At 38.1% G+C, this 20,770-nt stretch overlaps 1 protein-coding gene across 2 annotated transcripts in view; it reads left to right on the forward strand.

Annotated features, from left to right (window-relative positions):
• LOC581503 (dystroglycan) overlaps nt 1-20,770 on the forward strand; it is a 42,123-nt gene that overhangs the window by 14,173 nt on the left and 7,180 nt on the right. The window contains exons 1-2 of one of the 2 annotated variants that reach the window (XM_003725797.3): nt 11,792-12,013; nt 12,171-13,039. In XM_003725797.3, the coding sequence (XP_003725845.2) occupies nt 12,740-13,039 (300 nt within the window). In that variant the 5' untranslated portion in view covers nt 11,792-12,013; nt 12,171-12,739. Of the gene's footprint in view, nt 1-11,791; nt 12,014-12,170; nt 13,040-20,770 lie in introns of those variants that run through there. The other variant, XM_781496.5, reaches the window with a different exon arrangement.

Raw genomic sequence — 20,770 nt, forward strand, 5'->3', positions numbered from 1 at the left:
ATCAGGTTTGTTGAAGTTAAATTAGTGTTCAGATAACCAAATTAAAAACTAAATTCCCCTGCACCCTGCGGGGCAAGTGAAGATAAGTGCAGCTTAATTCTTCCCTTTGACAAGTTAATCATTTCAAATTTGCTGTGTAATGAGATACTACTAATTCAGTTAAATCCGTTGCTGGGACTAAAACGTTTAACAAAGGGAAAACTTACACATCTTGATCTTAGACCTTCCTTTGGTAAACTCGTCTTTAGATTAAGCTTTAATCTACCATCAGGTTTAAATCTTAGAAGAATACAGGCATTAGAGTTTTAGTTTCTTTTCTATATTTGAATATGGGTCTACTTATTCAAGTTGTAAATGAGATATAGCCAATGGGCACTGCCTTCATGTAAATCATGATTGTACGAAAGAGTATCTCTAGAGGGCCTCGATCTTTTCATCGTCGCTTCTTATCAACATTTCGCTCCCAACTGGGACCATTACCCTTCTCCCATCATCCATTCTGTATCTATCTTGAAGATGCTCCTTCCAAGAACGAGATGATTGAGGAAAGAATTGAAAGAGAGAGTAAGCCAGTGAATGAGACTCGCTCTCGATCAATAATTCATCATCATATTGAAGGAGCCAGGCCAGGCTCCATCCATATGGGATATGCATCATATCACTGGCAGGTCAGCCAGTTATATCACTCACCTCCTCAGATCATTCTCAATACTGCCGCTAATTTTTCACTGCCAAAACAAATTTGCTTGGTAGAATATTTTGATTATAATTCAGTGGTCACCTAAGTAAGCTATATGTCAGTTGTAGTTGCCGAGAACCTAAATCATATGAAATGGTGGTGATCTTTTATTTGTTTAGGTATCTTAATAATTATGAACGGCACATCTCTGGAGTGACAAGGTATTTTTTTTTTTTAAATTGAAAGAAAAAAAAAATGGGTGGCCATTAAGAAGAAGAGGAATTGGAATGAGACATTTACAGTATGAAATTTTATATCGTCTTTTAGCGCAGATGATAAAAGTCATCAAATGATTATTGCTTTCTTGGGACAATTGACTATAAAAGTTATTCTTGGAAATAATGTTATGAAGATATTCCATAGAGACATTTACAAAGTGACTCCAGAATTGACAACTCTCGTCGTCGTTTAATCTCTCTTCGTTTAATCTTAACATTTGTTGAAGGCCATCTTAGCATCGCAAATTGTGAACCCAACCTGCATTGTTTTGAGCTGATATGAATATGATGAATGGGTATTACATGCCCTTTGTGCTTCAGATATTGGTTCATTTTGACGTTGTCGATAACCGATTTGGAATTTGAAATATTTGAAGAGCATTTGTATTAAAGGTCAGTCTTATCGATGGGTCTGGCAATGTTTACTGACTCTATGTACTCAATCTACCACTTCTCATGCAGTAGTCAAAAACTTCTCTCTTTATTTCCTTTATTTTTCTGCATTTGGATGCGATAAGAAATGCAAATTGTCCTGTGGTGACGAAAAGTCAATGTTTAAAGTTGCCTTGACGCCACTGAACGTACTTATCCCTCTGAATGATAATGATTCTGTGAGTCATTTGCCAAATCTGACTAGATTAAATTATAAACATTTCTAGTGATTTCTAGTGATTAATTGCCCCTTTGTTTTAGAGGTTGCGAGGCATTTACAATATCAAATCCTCAGGAAACTGGCAGAAGAGATACCAGGAGATTAAAATAACATACACCCAAATCTCTGTGCTCTACAAATGAAAAAAAATAACATTGATTAATCGGATCATGCCTATGTGTTGTTTGATGGGAGAATTTTAAAATGAAGTGGTATGAGACTCTTATCCTTACTTCCATAGGCTTTCTTAATTGCATTTTTAAATTTGTGATTCAGTTGATTGTAATTTGAATCCATCTTTGTAACCCTTTATCTTGTACTTTTCTCAAATATTCTCTACCACCTGGTCCCTGATTAATCACTATCCCTGATACACATTTACATAGCTCTAAACTGTCCCTTAGTTTTCGAGGAATGATTTACTTTTGGCCTTCAAACTAATATGAACCTTACTGAGGACTCCTGTGTAAAAAAGAATAAAAAAGAAACAAGAAAGACACAAAGTGCACTGTATTGATAACTTCTTTTTAAGACATTTCATTACAAGCATAAATAAGTAGACATTTCACCTTGAGATATTCCTCGTTTTGGCGAGATTTCTCTTTCCCTTCATCCTTGCTTCACCCTGGCTGTAAAACAGATCACTTTCAGGTCTAAGGTCTTCTTCAAAGATGATGTTTATGACATCTATAATAAAGTGCAAACCTGTGACAAGAGACATGTTTATTGCCAAGATTCATCTTTGTTTATTGTTCTGATAAAGGCCTTTGCCAAACGAGAGTGACCTGTATGTAACAATAACGATGGTTGTGGATATCAGAATCCATACATCCAGTCTCTCTCTACCAGCATCCAGTTCTCCATGAGGGCCTCTGGAAGAGGGAAATAGATTTTAAGGAAAATTACACCTTATTTATGCTTGAACTACAATTCAGAAAGATATATATTTGCTGGAGAAAGTAGGTCAAATAATTGAAACAGTGATGAATTTAACTACAAAAAGTTCTCAAGTGATGTGGAAAAATTATCAAATTAAAAATTGTGTACAAGCAGTAAACAAAATGAGATGACCAATGGAGATTTGCTTATACTATAGCCACTTTTGAAACAGCTATAGTGTAGAAAAACAATTGTATTTGCATTGATTGTACCAGTTGACTGGGCAGATTGTGATAACTTTGTGTTTACTTTAGTTTAGAATAATTATCTCTGTATAGTGGGGGCTGGTCCTACCTTGCGTTGCAGGGGAGTGCACAGTGTTCCAAATGTCAACATCCCTGCCCCCTCACAAACACACCCACAAACACAAAGACCTGCATAAGTCTAAGAGGTTATTTTAAACCTCAAAGCAAAGGAAATCATCATGTAGGCTTACTCTCCATGTCTCTTTGCTTTTTTACAAAGAGGATTTGTGAGAGGTGACATTTCTAAGTTGGAAAGATTATGCAGAGAGATCTCCCCTTAGCTGGGGTAGAAAAGAAAGCAGCTTTGGGTTGGTAAACAGACATCATGACTCAATGGATGAGAAAACATAGGATTGGATTGCGCAAGGGATTAAGTGAGGTGAAGTACTTCAGATTTAGGTGAGCACACCAAAGGCAAGATATACACAACTCTATTAGACAAAATTAGAATTGGTTTAAAACTCACACCAATGGCAAACATGTAGACCTACAGCCTACAGGTAGTACTGTATTTGAGATAAGTTCATTATATATCAGCCGGAACAACCTTTGAAATCAGGGGTACAATATGAAGCATATATTTTTTAAGACATTTTTTCAGAAAACATGACATGCTGTAGCTGTTGGTTGAGAATTATTATCGCCAGACAGTGGTCGGTGACTATAAACTCCTTGGTTCTGACTGCAAGGATCATATCAATCATTTTCTGAGACAGCCTGAGAGCCAGCCTGAGAGCCAGAAGGGCATTAGCTCCCATCATCCAACATGGAGTTAACATCCCTCTAGCTCTCAACGGACGATACCCTGCCCTTTCATTCCTCCCCTGATCTCTCTCTTGATCGGCTTCTCCATTTTCCTCCAAATCATATCACTTTCCGATAATATGCAGAGTAAACATCGTGGTACCTTGACATGTACATGGTAGGCATAGAATCTGGTAAACCATTCTATTACGTCTGACAGCCTTTTCACACACAGCTAAAATTCATCGTATCTAGTGATGATTAGAATCATCGTAAAATTTTAAACATGTTTATAGACAAAATTTCCCAGTGTGAACATCGTTTATACGATGTTGGGATAGATACGAAGTCGCGATCCATACGCCCCTAAAAGCAGGCTGCAGATACGAAGTTCGTATCTAGAGAGCTTGACATTTTGTGTGTGAAAGGAAATTCTTGTTTAAACGTGTTTAAACTGGATGGAGCGTGCGCTTTGATTGACATGACATGACCTTCAATGCGCAATGGCACTACTGCGCATTTTACGAGCAGTAGTTAATCACGAAACAATTAACGATCGCACCGAAATTTCTGTGTGTGAAAGGCTCGTGATTAGTTTAAACACGTTCGAAACACGTTTATACTAGTCATGTTTATAGAATTTTAGCTGTGTGTGAAAAGGCTGTATGGGTAAACCAAGGAGTGCATGCACTATCCTAATGATTGGTTGAGGCCGCCTGTATCAGGGGTAGGGCCTGTATATGTCCATTCTGTAAGCCATGCTGTAAGTCATCTCAGGTGTATTGTGCAGCTGTAATGGATTTATGAATAATATATAAACCATGCAACAGAGAGAGAGAGATCATGTTCAGAGAGCAAAATTTGTATTTTGTAAAAAGTTTGGCTTTAACCCTTTGGCTACTCAGTGTCTCATTCCCATTGTGTTAACCCATAGGAGGATGCCAGGATCCAATAGACTGCAGGGTTCTCATATTATTTCCATAGCTGACAGACCTGTAGCAGAGCTGTTCATCAAGTATTATGATTCGGTTACACTAAAATTAAGAGAATATGGTTACTGAGCTTGAAGATTTTTCAGAGTAATGGAGAAGAACTGGTCTGCTGGTGGCATATTGGGCATTTTAACATTTATATTAGAATCATCACCCTTCTGTTTCCCAGTAGACAAGATTTGATTTTGATCATGATCCCAGACTAGACAAACTTGAAAGTGATCTTCTTCATGACTTTGAGCATTTTCCCTGTATTTTGTTTTTAGAAGAAAATATTCCAATCCTTTAGAGGTCATAGTGTTCAGAGCGAAGCAGCTACAATGTCTGAATTTGTGGCTATCAGTTTACCCATCCATCCTATTTACTGCACTATTTCCATTTTAGGAAGTTGATATGAATGTGATGATTACCAAGATCTTTCAAAATGGTTCTTTTTTCCTCAAGAATGTACTTCACAGCTTGTGTTTGTTGAAGTGATGATAGAATAGTCTACCAGGCCTTGTGTATCTGATGGTGGACTTGGGACAGCTAGGTACTACCGTAGTCTTTATTTCAAGTTGAGTCAAACAGCAGAACGTAATATGTTGAAGACCTTTAGGTGGTATTCTAGACACTGTCTCTGTGGCAGCAGACACTGGGATTGGTTATTTCAGATGAGATTTTTTTCTGGATCAAAATATTCCTAAACACTGTATTTTATCCAGTTCCTTTCTGTAGGAGAAAGAGTCTATAGAAGACTGATTATAATATTCATACACAACTGAGTAGATGTTAGGGCATACATTACACACACTTCTGGTGTGAGGAGGGGGAAAGTTAGTGGAAGTCATTGAACTCGGTGGGCCTGTTATGTTTTCATTGCTCATGCATTTCTTCTGAGATTATAACTGTAAGCTATTCTCTTGATATATTTTTGAAAGGGATTAAATGGCTAAGAAGCAGGGGTGGATTGTGGAGGGTCGTTGCTCGCTTACAGGCATAACTTTATGAAGTCTTTGTTTGCCATGAAATTTGAGAGGTTTAGCTGGTGAATTTAATTCTCCAAAAGCTGAATCAGTGAAATCATAAACCTCTTGAATTATGCACAAAGCTAAAAAGTCATCTGTTCTAAATTTATGAGGGATTTGGGCAAAAAATTTTCAATTAAAAATTAAATTCCTGTATCAGTCCAGAATTTCAGGGATAAGGTTTGCAGAGGAGTTATTTGAAGAAAGTTTGAAATATCTTTAGAATAAATATATTATGATAATATTAACTAAAGATGTTCAAAGAGTTGGAAAGAGAGATTTGTTTGGATATTACAAAAACTATGAGAATAAAGTATGAATTGAGAGTGCGGTCAACTAGTATGTGATTAAAGCATAAAATCATTACATTACCATAGATTACTTGACCTAAACCAATGATTCATTGATGCGTGTCTTCATAGTAGATCATAGAGTGTTTCTAATGAATTCTGATCACTGGTCTCTGCAATGCTCACTCATCTCAGTGATGCCCACTCAGGTATCAGATCAGGGGGTGTTTCAGCCAAGGTGGTGTTTCTGTCAAGGTATTCTTAAAGGGCCACATCAAGTTCATTGGGGTGTTTCAGTCAAGGTGGTGTTTCTGTCAAGGTATTCTTAAAGGGACACATCAAGTTCATCCACAAAAGTAGGTCACTTATATGACCTATGATTAAGACCAGTGTTATTATTGCCCTTAACCCGGTCAAACTCTACGGTTTTATGTGTGTATTTAGTGTTGCCCTATAATATTTTTCTTCCTAAGAGTAGTTGTTCCTTTTTAGTTAACATAAATGAATAGATGCAAGCAACAAGGTACATATTTCATTGATTATTTCGCAAACGATGTAAACCTAGTATACAATGAAGGCCATGGACAGGTGCAACAGTTACAGGATCTTGTTTCTAACCAAGCAGAAATAGTTAATATTTAACACCACTTCATAAAATTGTAATTAAGCAGAAAGAATTTAACACCACTTCGTAAAATTGTAATTAAGCAGAAACAATAAGAATTAAACACCAATAAAATTTATTGTGCACTTGCCTAAGCAAATACCCAATCGCAATATTGCATATATATAGAGTAGTGCTCTATAGTTGCTGGTATACACTATTATTATAATTACTAGTGCTTGTAACTCCTTGATCATACTCATTACTTTCTGATAGTCGAGTGAGTTCATATTTCAAGCATCTATAGGTATGTATGCCTTGAAGTTGAACCCTCGCTGTCACTTCCAATACTGCCTCCGCGTGACATTTCTAACTCCACCATTGCCAGTGGCGAGCAAAGTTTGCTCATCGCGGCCGTCGGGATCTGAGCATCTGTCATTCAAATCTAAGGACTCCATTTCGGTGTTGTGCAATGCTTAGCTCAGAATGCAGGAGAATTCCGATCTCAGCTAGACTTGGCTACCAGGAGTTCCTGGGAGGCTACTGAACTTTGTTGCCTTTGACTAGCCCTCAAAGGAGGAATTGGCCGCACTGCGAATCTCCGCAGCACATGCAGTTTGTCAATCACAACAGATTGTCAACAACAACATTGACTATGATCAGACTTGTGGCAAGTTGGGTAGGCTAATGTCCACTGTCATTGTGAGATATGCCGTCTGCCAATTGAGATCAAGGGAAATTGTGTCATGTCTCCATTATTTTCCCCTAAGATCTTGCAATATATTTGGTCTTTGGAATATATTTCAAAAGAATAAATATATCATCATATCTTGCATGATTAATAGATATTTTAATGCAGTGCTTTGTATGATTTTAAGTGAATTCAAATGTTTTTTTCTTTAACTGTTCACATTGTTTTCTTAAAATAATTTTGTGTACCGTATCTTGGTATTCCAATTAATCTTTTGACTTTGTAACTTGTTGTCTTACCTTTGTTTTGATCAATTTTGAGTTAAACTTCTTGAACAAAGAAAAACATTGTGTCTTGTGAAGAGAATATGTGGGAAGAGAAATTTTCCTGTATTTTCTTTTCATATAGAAGCAAACAAACTTATATACCAGGTTGTTTCAATTTGATATGATTGGTTAAATGAATTCCCACCATTATAGGTCATCACACCGTCTGTAGATCTTACCAGGCTGCAATCACTTTACAGGATCTAGATCAAGAAAATTGGTTGTACAGGGAAGTGTGAGAAACCTGGAAGGAAGGCCCGTAGAAATGATCCAATTTCCTCAACCATATCATCTTTTAAAGTTGATACTCTAAGACAATCCCAAATACTGAGATAATTACATAAATAGAAAGCTTTTAACCCCCATAATAACACCAAATGGTGTCCACCCGACAAAACAAGTTTAGAATAATGAATTTATTCGAGTAAACTCTACCAACATATCTAAGTCTGAAACCCGGAAGTGCACGTAGAGTCGGGCCTTTATCCGTGACGTCACGAACGGGAGTCATGGGCTCAGTGAGAGTGAATGGCAGTGATATCCCTACGTAAATGCTATCCTGTCAGAGCTTAGATTTGTTGTTGTTAAGGAGTATATTTGATGGATTTTCTGTTTTCATTTGAATGAAGAATAACGAAGCAACATTTTCCAGTCGCTGATTTCTTTTTATATCCTCATATTCACCTATTTGGTAGAGATTTAAGACGAGTTTACTGCTTAGGAATTAAAGTTAAATCGTGCACTTATGAATAGGCGGATGCATTATATTGTCATCAGATGAACATGAGCAGTTTTGTAAAAAGAATAGGTCTAGAACTATGATAGTACTTATCATAGATGTGTGTGACTGCCTCAAAAAAGGATACAGTACCAGTTAAACATTTTATGTTGTAAAATATCAAACTTGAACGAGATCATGCAAGCGCGCTTCCTCTATAATATTTTGGCGAGTGATGCGGCTCTTGCACGAACGTTCGTGGAGCGAGCGGAAACGGGAGGTAAGACCAAGCCGCTGCTCTAGGCGCTGCTTGCTTGTGATGGAACGTACGTGCGCTAGTTATATGTTTATCGGCAATTGCAAGAGAATGAAAGCGACGTTGCCAGCTAAGAAAAACAACTAACAAAGACTTGCTCCTGACTACCGGTGTCATAATTGGTAGATGAAGGATGTTCAGGGCCAAGGAAGGCGAAAGACATGGGAAAAAGGAAGAAGAAACCATCGGGAGATCGCTGTAGTGTATGGTAATGAACTGTGCATGGGTATAGACAGCTACTGTTCACTCCGTGCCTGGGCCGATTTCAACACCAAAACAAAAATTACGTGGTGAAAATATCGACTAATAGCACATCGTTGGCATGTATATGTCATAATTTTTAAAAGGGGAATTGATATTAATACTATGAAGTACTAGGGGAAGGTAAAGAATTGTACATAGAATTATGATTTATTAGACTTTTCAGCCTTTGAAACAAAAATATGCAGAAAATCGTATCACTCTGCACATGTTTGCTATGGAACATCCGGGTACGTGAATATACTCTCTCCCGGACGTGAGGTCATAAATAGTAGACCAGCGTCGTGACTGATTTTCTATGCAAAGAGAGGCGGATATTTTAGACATTTCAATTGAGGATTTCGAGTAGACGGAATTTTTTTGTGATATACTAAGTAATTGAAAAACTTAAAAATAACATATACTTGCCGTAGGTAACAAATTAAGGGACATTTATTTGCTTAGAGTATCAACTTTAAAAGCTCTAATGCTATTAAGGTAGATTGGAATAGTTCAGAGAGGGTGTGTTTGTGTGTGTGTGTTCGACTATTCATAGTTCAAATCAAGTTCATTCCTTACAATTTTCATTTTCTTTTATAATGGGGACTGTTTGTAGGGTCTAGTGAACATTGAGTAGGGATATTTCATCCCTGAGTTACTGCATCAATAACATCATGGAGAGATTCCAATTTAAGATATTTTATTTTACTAGCTGTTTATGATATGGATATTCACAGACTGTCTGTTCTAGATTTATCCAAATTTCCTTGTTCCCTTGTTAGTTACCGGTAGTGTTAGTTCGGCATGCTGGTATCTGCTTTGTGAGTCACGTTTCAATTAAGTACTTTGTTAAGCAAAAAAAATCAATGGGCCAAAACATGTTTTCATGTTGATGGAAATCAATTCATCTAAATAACATTCCGAGGAAATGCAAAGTGATTCATGAATATGTTTCTTTTGTGTAGGAGTCTCTCCGGTCCATATCTGTGTTGTACTAGGGTCACTATGTATAATATCAGGCTGCCCCCACAATGGCACACAATCGATTCCACCACAATGTGTATTTAGACGACACTAGAACAAGAATCAATATGGTAGTGGTCACACGATTGAAGTAGTTTATTGGCTGGCTTTTATTCTTTAAAGTGAGAGAGAGAGAGAGAGAGAGAGCTATATTGGGAGGCAATAAATAGTCATGTTGTCATTTGGTGGAGAGGTGTAATATCAAGAAATGGAAGTGGACTGAGGAATTGCGGTCGGTTGGTCGTGGCGTGGGAGCTGAAGATGAGCTGAAAAGCGAGGTGACAGAAAGGAGTCGAGAGTCAGGTGTGAGATGCGGCCGACGAAGTGTTTGTCAAGAAATGAAACACTGGGAAGTGATACCGGTCTGTGTTTGTGTGTGTTGTGGCTTCTACAAGAGAAAAACAATCTGTGCTAGTTTCGGAAGTCTGCTTCAAGAATTTGAACCAACTTGCACCCCATGGACCTACTCTATGTGCAGATGTAGGATGGATTTGTGGGAAAGGAAGAAAGACATGCAGGCAAATAGTACCGGTAGTGATATATTTCTAGGGTATATTTTTTTGGAAAGATAGCCGTACAAGATTCTTGATAAAATCTGAGGAGTGTTAGTCGGCTAGTCACGTTCCCTCATTCATACATACATACTTGGTTCAGAAGAGTGCGTGTAAAGGTCATGGTATTCACTCGTAATCTTCTCATTAGTGCGACATTTGTCTTTAATAGCCTTGTCAGGAAGCCAACGGGGCAATTAATCTTCACATTTATCACACACTGCAGCAATTGATTTACGTTGTTCCAATCAATCACCCTTTCTGAATTAATATTGACTTTTTTTCATTTTTTTTTTCTTTTCTTGTTAACCATCATTAATGGAAAATGTAATTGACCCGTTCTGAAGCATATTTACCTGTTAATTACATGGTTAAGTCTGTGGCCATTGCATCTTTCTACGGTATCCTTAAAGATGGTTGGGTCATTCGTGGTAAGGGCAGGAATGTACCTAGATGTCACGGGACTATTCTGGTTGATTGATAAATGAGGTAACAATTATCTTGTCATTAGTGAGATACCTCCGATGACTTTTTATTGCTGTTCGCCTGAGTAAGGCTGAATTTATTGTATTGCATCGCCATGAGTATGATACACTTTGAGGTGTTGCATGGTCTCCAAGGCATAGATGTTGTGATGTTCTCAATGGTTTGGTTAGATGGTCTTAGGTTCTTCTGGTCAACTGCATTATACATTGTAGTAAAACTTTGTCTTACAATGGTGTGCATTTAACTATTCTCAACTTAGAACCATTTCCCCACTCTCTTCATTTCCTTGCTTCATTCATTCATGTGAGCCCACAATAGCACTACCTGAACTGGATTATCTCATAGAGAGGTGGGAAATTCCTTAGGACAAAAGAGGCCCTTGAGTGCATGCAAAGGGAACAATGTGTTGATACAACAATGGATGTATTCATTCATACCCCTCCCCCTACCTCTCTGTTCACATTCTGGTTGTCTGCATAGACCACCCCCAACATGGAGAAGAAGTGTAACAATGTACCTCTTTCAAAGATGCTCCTATTTTCCATCTGGAAATAGGGTTTTCATCTTGCTGTCACTACATAGCAGCACTACAAGTTCCACCCCCTCACAACAGAATACTGAATTCCCCCCTCCCATTTGTCCTGTATGCACAGTCTTTGATGTGTGAGTCTCTGGTAATAGACCCCTTCTTAATTCCATCTTTAGCGTTACCAGCACTGAAGTAAACTGAACCAGTTTATCCACAGCCCTCCATTGTAGATTGTTACTGTTAAATTAGTCCACCAATGACTTTAATTGGTGTTTGTAGACAAGAAGAAAAGAAAACACAAAATAGGCAGACATGCATGTTTGACTGGGGGATCATGAGTGCCCCCATTTGTGATTCCATGGCTCAAGAATAGTAGGCGTATTGATTGCCAACAAGACATTGGTTGTTCAGCAGAGCGTATCCGTCTACGCAGGGTCTTTCCACTTTCCTTTCAGAAGCTTTGAAGTCTTGTTCAGCTGTATTGTTCATGGTCATTAGCTGAGCTGTGAGTCAGTGGACGAAGATCTATTTTAGAGCTACTGGGGTAGAATTCATTTGATCATGGTTCGTCCGTATTAGCAATATGAAGATCAATGCTTTCGTGGAAATACTGAGCAGTGTGACATCATTTTTCCCAGATATTGATCTGTTTTTATCATAAACTCTGTTTCAGGCTTCATAATGAATGGATACAGCTTTCAAGGTATAACTATTTATTCCCTGAATTATTTTTTTTTCCCTCTTAAAAGGGATACTTCTGAGCAGATAGTATTTCTGTGTACATTTTTTGTTTTATTCATATATGAATTTAAAAAACAGATTTAAACATATTTGTTTATCTTTCTTTGATCTTGTTACAGGTGAGGAACATCAGAGTCCTGCAACCTGACCAGTACTGACCAGCAGCACAACAATGCCCAGCAGACACCAAGGTGACCAGTGACAGAGGTCTGATCAAGACAAGAACTATTTCCCAAGAACTTCACAGCAAGGACTACCCCTCATCCATCTCCATCTTCCCTCTGTAAATGAGGTGACATAAACAGTGTTCCGACAGCTGGGAAAACAGTCCCCCAGATATTCTCCTACAACTTCTCTCTTCGCTTCTGTTCACTTTGGAGGGTACTTGGGAACAAGAAAGCTTTGTTGTATTTCCGTGCTCCATCGGAGAAGGAAATAATTGGAAGAAGAAGAGGAGGGGGAAAAGAGGATTAGCATTGACTTGTTAAAGTTGTTTTGCAGCTCACTGAATCCAGAGCTTTTTTGGGGTACTTCTTAACATTGGGCATAAGAAGGAAGGCAAACACAGAACTTTTTATTGTTTGCTCGCTGATCTCTCCGTAAGAGGTGTTATAGAAGGAATTATTACAACTCAAGCTGGAATTATTGTTGTTCGAGAGGAGGAGGTGAACAGAGAAAATCAGACAAGATGGAGTCTCACTCAGGACCACACACATGTTTAACAGTACTAGTGATGTTTACCGTACTAGCAGTAATGCTTGTATCCCTTGGACAAGCCCAAGAAATTAACGGCGTGTATAGGGATTGGTATGAACCCCAAAGCAGAGACAATCTTGGAGACGAATCCGATGCGCTGGAGCCCAGCTTTGGAGTCTGGAAACCAGTATCACCGGGGTGGGGTATACCCGATACCACGGCAACGGTGGGAGTGGCGTTCAGTCATAAGATACCCAAAGAGGCTTTCAGGGGAGACGTAGATAAGTACATGGTGAGTATTGTGAAGAACAGTTGAGATGCTTGATATCAATCATAACTCTGTACTTGAAATTGAATAAAGATATTATAAGATTTGCGGTCAATCTAAAACAATTACACCTTTGTATAAGACGGGAGTCAGGTCTGGAGAGTTGCCAATTTGGGGGTCTTCTGATTTATCTTTGCTGATAAACCGTAGGCCTATAGATACATATAATGTTTGAAATTTAGAATGCAATATTTTAAAGAAGGTGAAGCCTGATACCATAAGAAATGTACCAAGGAGATTTACTTGGCTCTTAAATATTACAGTGCTCCATTTGGATAATGTGTTATTGATGCCAATGTTTCAAAAAACAAATATTTCTGTATGTAAAACAACAGGAAATGCACCAGCATCCGTCAGTGTATACAACAGCCAAACTTATTTCAGTTTCGATTGTATGATAGTTGGACCCTGCCAATACAGACTGGTGAATTGATCTCAATGCATCTTTGATTGGGCAATATGTTTTCACCATCTCAATTCCAATAGTTCCTTTGCTTGGTTGTATATAGTGGTACTTCCATTTGTATTTGCTGACTTGATGCAGCAGTTTGGCAATCATTCTATTACCGATAACGATGCACCTGTGATATTGCAGAACCAGAGATGAGATGCTAGTTGTGGAGGATTGATGTGGTATGCCTAAGGGAAGGGGGTTAAAGGGATCCGGTAACTTTGTCTCAGATTCTGAAAAAAAATCTTGGACGTAGCTAATGCTGCAATGATAATTATAAACCTAGTTAAGGTCAGTCAGGAACCCCATGACTTTTAAAAGCAGATTGACTGTCTGATTATCAAGATATTTATGATTTGAAATCAAAATAAAATTTTGCGTTTTCCTAACAGTTTTCATAACACTACAGTTTACAAGGGAAAATGGGAATAGTAAAACCAGTCACTCAAAGATTTTTTGGAAGCACTTCTTGATCATTTTGAAGCGCAATTTTGTTAGGGCTTCAATATTACACCATATCACAGGCACTGATAACACGTAGGGCTGTGTGTCTCAGATTTAACATTGTTAAACGATGCCTTTAAGATAGTGCTATGGTAGAGTTTAATGGTTTGGCTTCTGGAAGGGTTTGCTGCTTGAATGCTTTCTCTTCATGGGATTGGGACTGACATGATCAATGTCGCTCGGGGACACCCTCGTCGGAAATGCAATCTTACCATTCCCTTGAAAGTTGAGTTGACTATCAAATGAATATGAGAGTGGATATGTTTACTTCTTCCTCTTCCTTGAATTTTAGCTCCTACATTTTATTTTATATTTGGACTTTTACATGTAGCTTTGAACTAGTGAAAGGCATAGCCTAAATCTAAAATTGCACATTGTTACAATATGGTGTGTTTCCTTCCTTTTTAAGAAATTTAAAATGGAGTGGTGAAGGTTTAGGTGAGGTTGTTGTCACTGGAAATATTTCCCCCTTCAGTCCAAGGAAGTCTTCTTGAGTATTTATATAGGCCTATTGCTATATATTTCTCATGGTAAAGAGTTGGTAAAGCAAGTATATTTGATGCTTTATTTTTCTTCTTGGTGATCTTATTGAAGATTGGGTGATATACATGTAAGTAGTAGTACTCCTGCTTCCATTCTGCATTCCTATGAGGTTACGCACCTGGTCATCTCATTCATACAATCCCCTAATGCCTGTTATCCCTTGCCCATGGTCTATAATGAAACAATAGCCTACCATCAAACGGATCTTTCTTAATCCAGAGCCCAATTGATTACGACCCATTGATTCCTGGTTGTCCTCCCTGATAAACCTTGCCTTTTATTCAATCATGCTATCCTGTGTCACAAGGAGAAAGAAAGGGAAAGTGAAAGGAAGAAGTGTTAACAAGACCAGGTCTAGGCTCTGAATGAATGGGGTGTGTTGTTATTGCTCTCTCACCCTGTTAGCCCAAACAGTGTTTAGGCAATGAATGGGAGGATTGGGGTCCTGTAGCCCAGTTGACTCCATTCATGCTGTGATCCACTTGGACCAGTTCCAATACATCCATAGACAACCATTCTTATTACTGCATTTTGAGTTGACATCCCCAGAACTACATGTAGTATGCATCCGTATGAATCACACAGACATTGTCCAAACTATAATACCGGTAAGACTAAATATAGATAAAGCTACATTTGTAGATGATGGTTGTAGACTTGTAGTTACCACAGTTTCAAATTTTATTACCGTCACTACAAAACACATTTGGAATCGGATTTAAATAGCAATTCATTTGTTGATGGAGAGATACGGATGAAAAGACTGGTAACAAATCCTGTCTGAGCACCAGAGGAAATATTAGTGAATGGGGTGCAAATACAGTACTAATAATAACACCCCTCTGCATCCTACAGAGTCTTAATCTGAAGAGGATTTTGCTCATAAATGTAAATGTCACGCCTTTCTTGTTAAGAATGTAGGTAGACATCGAGGAGTCAGCATTCGTAATCCTTTAGTCATGAAATGTATCACTTCTCCTTTTCTTTTCTGTTTCCTATAAACTTCCATTTAGGGAGTAAAAGAGATTACAATTACTCTGTATTACTGAGCGGTATTCATTGAAGGTGCAAGAGAATGTAGAAAGGCAGTCAGCTCAGGTATTTTAGTTTGTAGACGAGGTTAGTTTCATGGTTATTGAAAAGGATTAACATTTTTTCCAGTAAATCAACCAAACATATACCGGTATACAATGATTGACTGTAGGGTTAGATGATCGAGGGGGGGGGGGGGTGCTTTTTTATTTTATTTTTTATATTGCAGTTTGTTTGTGAATGTTAAATTCAATGTGTGCATTATCCATAGAGGTTCAACAGTTTTTAAAGAAAGTAAGGGGTGGTTACAAACTCATTTCACATTTTATGATTAGTAAGATTGTCACTGAAATAAATCAATGCAAGACATTAATTTATTCATTTGATCAAAGTCCAGCTAAGACCCTACTTAGCATGTCCACTTCTCATTCCTCATTACTGACCCATTCAATATATCATTATGCACAACTCCTGTTCATTATTTAAACAAGCTCGTTATGTACACAAAGCGAGCAGTCCAGTTATGAGGCTATCGTTCGTTCTCTCCTTCATGCACCATAGCCATCCTCGCTTTATGCCATCTACATGAAACAGCCATGCCAGGTTTCATTTACGTTCGACCTTCGGAAATGAAACAAAAGGATGTCATATTTGGCCTGTCGTAGTGTTTCTCTTTTCAAGAATATTGCCATTGGAAAGGGATGGTGGTCTTACAGCCAATCAGTTGAGATGGGGGAGGGGGGGGGGGTGTTATGATAGACGGGACGCTTGTGTGTTTTTCTCCTGGGAATGGATCTTCTCTTGTTACAACGAAAATTGGGTTGTATATAATTCATGGTTAGGCTTTTATTTTTTCTTTGAATGTTAAGTGGGCAGCCATGTTTTTTTATAATGTGATGTTTAAGTAACCATGGGGGACTTTAATAGCAAAAACTGTGTGGTATGTGATTTAAATTATTAGATGAATTTTTCATATATGTTTGGTTGATACTTTAGATGAGAAAACTGAAAGGAGGCACACACTTTCTGGATATGGAAAAATAAAAGTCACTTACCATTTTATTTATAGATAATAGTAAGAAAAAGGAAAGCAAACGTTGAGTTCAAGTTCATATAGGGAACATTAAATTGAATTTTTAGCGACCACAATTTACAGTAACTAAATACTGAATCATATTTCAATGACAAAAGAAAAGAATAGTAATCAAATGGAAAATGATGAATTGAGTCTGCATGGGAGGGGGTAGTTTGAACCATGGATGTACTAGTAATTTGGGAGTGAAGCATGTTTAAATTTGTTTTCAATTTCATAGAGAAAATATGTTATTAAAAAAAACATGAATTTTCTCATGCGAACAACTCTCATTATCTGTTAAATACAAACAAATTTACCGCAAAATAGACTATTATTAATACAAATAGCAGAGAACCCATGTCGCCTAAGGGGATTTTATTTTCCCTTCTCAGTGGATTTTATTTTCCCTTCTCAGTGTCAAGCCTCAGGCAGGCGTATGAAAACATATTTTTCCCTTCAGCAGTTAAACCAATTATTTAATTACTATTTCTGTTATTGAGGTTTTGCCCATTCCCAGTGCTATGAGTCATGCGAAAGTGGATAAGGTGGAAGATACTGGTAGTCAGTGTGTTTGTAGTAGATCCATGGTTTGACTCACGCTGAGTTGGTGGGACGACTGCAGGACAAATCTTAGAGATCAATACTACATCATAGTGTCTTCCTTGTACCCAAAGCAGACTGGAGAGCGCAGGGTTACGTTGAGGGTGCAGTTCTTTAACCCTTTCTTTGCCATAAGCAGCTGGTCCTGTTTTAAATTTGGAGCTGGTTTTCCATATATGTTTGTGCAAAATAAACCATAAATAGCCGGGTATTCCATTGAAAGTATACTGTGCTATGATTTTCAGTGAAATAGAGAATTGATTTTCAAAAGTTGATTATGAAAGGAGGAAGGAAAGGGACAATTTGTTTAAACGTGCAGGGCCTTAGTAGGCATATTTTTTTGCAATACCATAGGCTATTTTCTATGTAAAATACGAATAGTTCGGTTATTTTTGCAACCATTGGATGGGCATACACATACCCTACATAATTATCTAGTAATTATCTAGTGAATCAAAAAAATTAAAAATCCTATTGCTCCTTCCACCTTCAAGTAATTTTAAACTATTATAATGGATGAAAATGAAATTCCCTTTCAAAAAAAAATTAAAAAAAATCACTTTTCTTTTATTTTTATCTACTACACTTTGTCTTTGGATACATTTAATTTTATTTATTCATTCCTGCTCTCCGGAAATGAAGAAAATCTTTCTAATGACACTGGGAAAGTCTGCTTCCGACATTTATACACAAAGTAATATGGACATGGGAAAGAACGCTCTTTCTACAAACTGAATACAGATGTGCCACACATGTGGAAATAAAGTTCAGTCAAAATTCAGGAATCAAGAGTCTACACAGATTTATCCAGTATAGGCATCCAACATCTAATGTTATTCACAGATGTTCAGATTGAATTACAAAACCGTACTTAAAGACTGACAAACAAGGACTGATTTTGTTGCGAATATAACAAAATCTTGTAACTACACATGTTAGTGTACTTGTCAAAGGCACTATCTTGTCACTTTTCACTAACAGGACGAGGGGGGGGGGGGGATTGGAATACGCAATTTAATTTGGTTGAGGGTCGTTAGGTGTTGACAAAGTGGTTGTCATCCCGCGGAAGCGTAACTCAACTACCAGATTGTGGAGAAAATATCAGTCTCCAATGGCGGCCATTGTTTGCGGCAGATCGTGGATGTATGCTGGGCACTTGAAATGAAATGAAGGGAAAGTTAGTGAGCAGGATGATGAGAATGATTGTACATCTTCAGCCTTGAAAACTTGAAGGTTAATATCGTGAGAATATTTTGATTTTATTGGAGAGACTCTCTTCTCTGCAGTGTTTTTTCCTGCCAGTTATCCTGCTATTGTCAATGAATTTTCATTGAAGGCCATGCCTTGTAATTGTAGTTGTGGCAAATTAACAGAATCAAATATTGTCCAGAATTATACAGGGAAAGGTTTTTCTAGTTCAACTGTACATGTAGGTCTGTATCTCAAACATGATTTTTTTTTCTTTTCTTTCTCACTATAGAGTTGGGAGTAGAATTTATATTTTCTTCAAAGGTACATCCAGATATGATACCTGATCCAATCAAATCCAGTCTTCCATATGCTAAACCTTCCCCTGAGGCACTGTGAGGCAGGTTGTGATAGATAAATGAAATAATCAGCTTTTGCTTTCTGCATTATGCATAATGTTTCAGGGAAGATAGTGCTTTTCAATCCTTACCTATTTTGGAGCATCGGTGCTCAACCATTACGTGCTTGTGTTCTGGATTTTCAGATGTTTTTGTCTTCGATATGGCTTGTTCATAGAATTTCCTCCAGGTTTTGGAGAAAATAGCATTTAAAGCTTGTTTTGCAAATTTGATGTACCGGTAGTTAAGGTAGTTGTGTTATTGTTTAGTAATATGTTGGATGTGCTTACCCTAGCAGTATTGGAATTATTATATGAGTGTATGATGGACCAGTGTATTTCATTTGGAAATATTACCCAAATGTCAAATGCATTTTTTTTTTGTGGTTATGAAGGTATATCATACTCTTTTCACACTGGTTTTGCTTAACCCCGTACTTTGCTTAGCCCCGTACTATCCTTAACCCCGGACTATTTTTTTTGGCTTTTCACACACGCTTTTGTTAGTCCCGTACTAGCGCCTATTCCGGAAAAAGAAAATTCCCGCTGTTCTCACTGCATTTCGTTAACCCCGGATATCGTGTATGTTATGATTGGACATACTTCGCATCTGGCCAGCTGCGATACGCTCCATTGCGTAGTACCGGACTATTTTTCGTTTCTGTTCTCATTCATTTGCTTAGCACCGCAATTGCGGGGTTAGCAGGAGTTAGCACCACAATTGCGGAGTTAGCCCTGCTATTTTGCAGGGTTAGTTAACCCCGTACTATAGGTGGGGTTAGCCAACTTTAGCCCACTTTGGTAAAAACCAGTCTGAACAGAAAGTGGAATAGGCTTAACCCCGTACTATAGGTGGGGCTAAGACCCCCCCCCCCCTTAACCCCACCTATAGTACGGGGTTAAGCAAAATATTGCCAGTGTGAAAACAGTATCATAGTTAGTACAGTTCCTATTACACCTTGGAGGTTTGAGTATCTAAATTTGATTTCAGTCAAGCAAGACTATAAGGAAAATGCCCTCGAGGATGTGATGTAACAGTCATTTCTCTTCTCTTTTGCACATCTTTGAATGTTTCCCCACATGGGGAGTTGAAGTAGGGATGTAGACTTGCTGTTTTGTTTAGAAGCAATATTTTTCTTCCAAAAAGTGTCCTTTGAATGTTGAATCCCACACAAGATGCATTTCAACCAGTAGCCAAATGCTTCATCACAATTTGGATGCATTTTTTTAATAACTTTTGCCAACTCTTTGTATTTCTTACACATGGTCAAAGGTCATTTATATAAAGTCTTGGGAAGAAGCATTACAAAATATCAGCATTCTGGAAGAAGGCCAGCTTGTTTTTCATGAGGAATGTGACGTTTTGAGTAGTTTTGCATTCTGCGCCAATGAATCATGTCTGTCTAAACTTATGGAGTGGCCCTGGCGTGACCTTACAGAAAGCTGATGGACTTTATGAATTCCACCTGTGCTCCCTCTCTCTCCTCTCCAAGGAGTTGTAGAGTTGTTTCATTCTTTTTTTGTTTTACCCTGCCATGGAGTTGTAACTGCATGCTGAACCCTCTGTACGTTCAAGCTCTCTAGCTCTCCTTCTCTCTTTTCCACCTCCTGTGTTTTCCCTACTTGCCACACCCCACCCCACCCCCCCCCTCCCCCTCTCTCTCTCTCTCTCTCTCTCTCTCCCTCTCTCTCTCCCCCTCTCCCTCTCTCTGTTCTCTCTTCTTGTTGTTCACGCTATGTTTCTGACTATGTTCATTTCTCTCTGTCTCTCTCTCCCTAAATCTTTGTCTCTTGCTCTCCCTCCTCTGTTTTATCTTTATTCCAAAGAGCATATAGCCTTCCTAATCATAGAAGTGTTTGTTTTCTCTCAAATTGAAGAAATGATTATCATGGCCGCATTATGTT

The sequence above is a fragment of the Strongylocentrotus purpuratus genome, unplaced genomic scaffold, assembly GCF_000002235.5.
Source record: "Strongylocentrotus purpuratus isolate Spur 01 unplaced genomic scaffold, Spur_5.0 spur5_scaffold_6, whole genome shotgun sequence".
In the NCBI taxonomy this organism is placed as follows: Eukaryota; Metazoa; Echinodermata; class Echinoidea; order Camarodonta; family Strongylocentrotidae; genus Strongylocentrotus; species Strongylocentrotus purpuratus.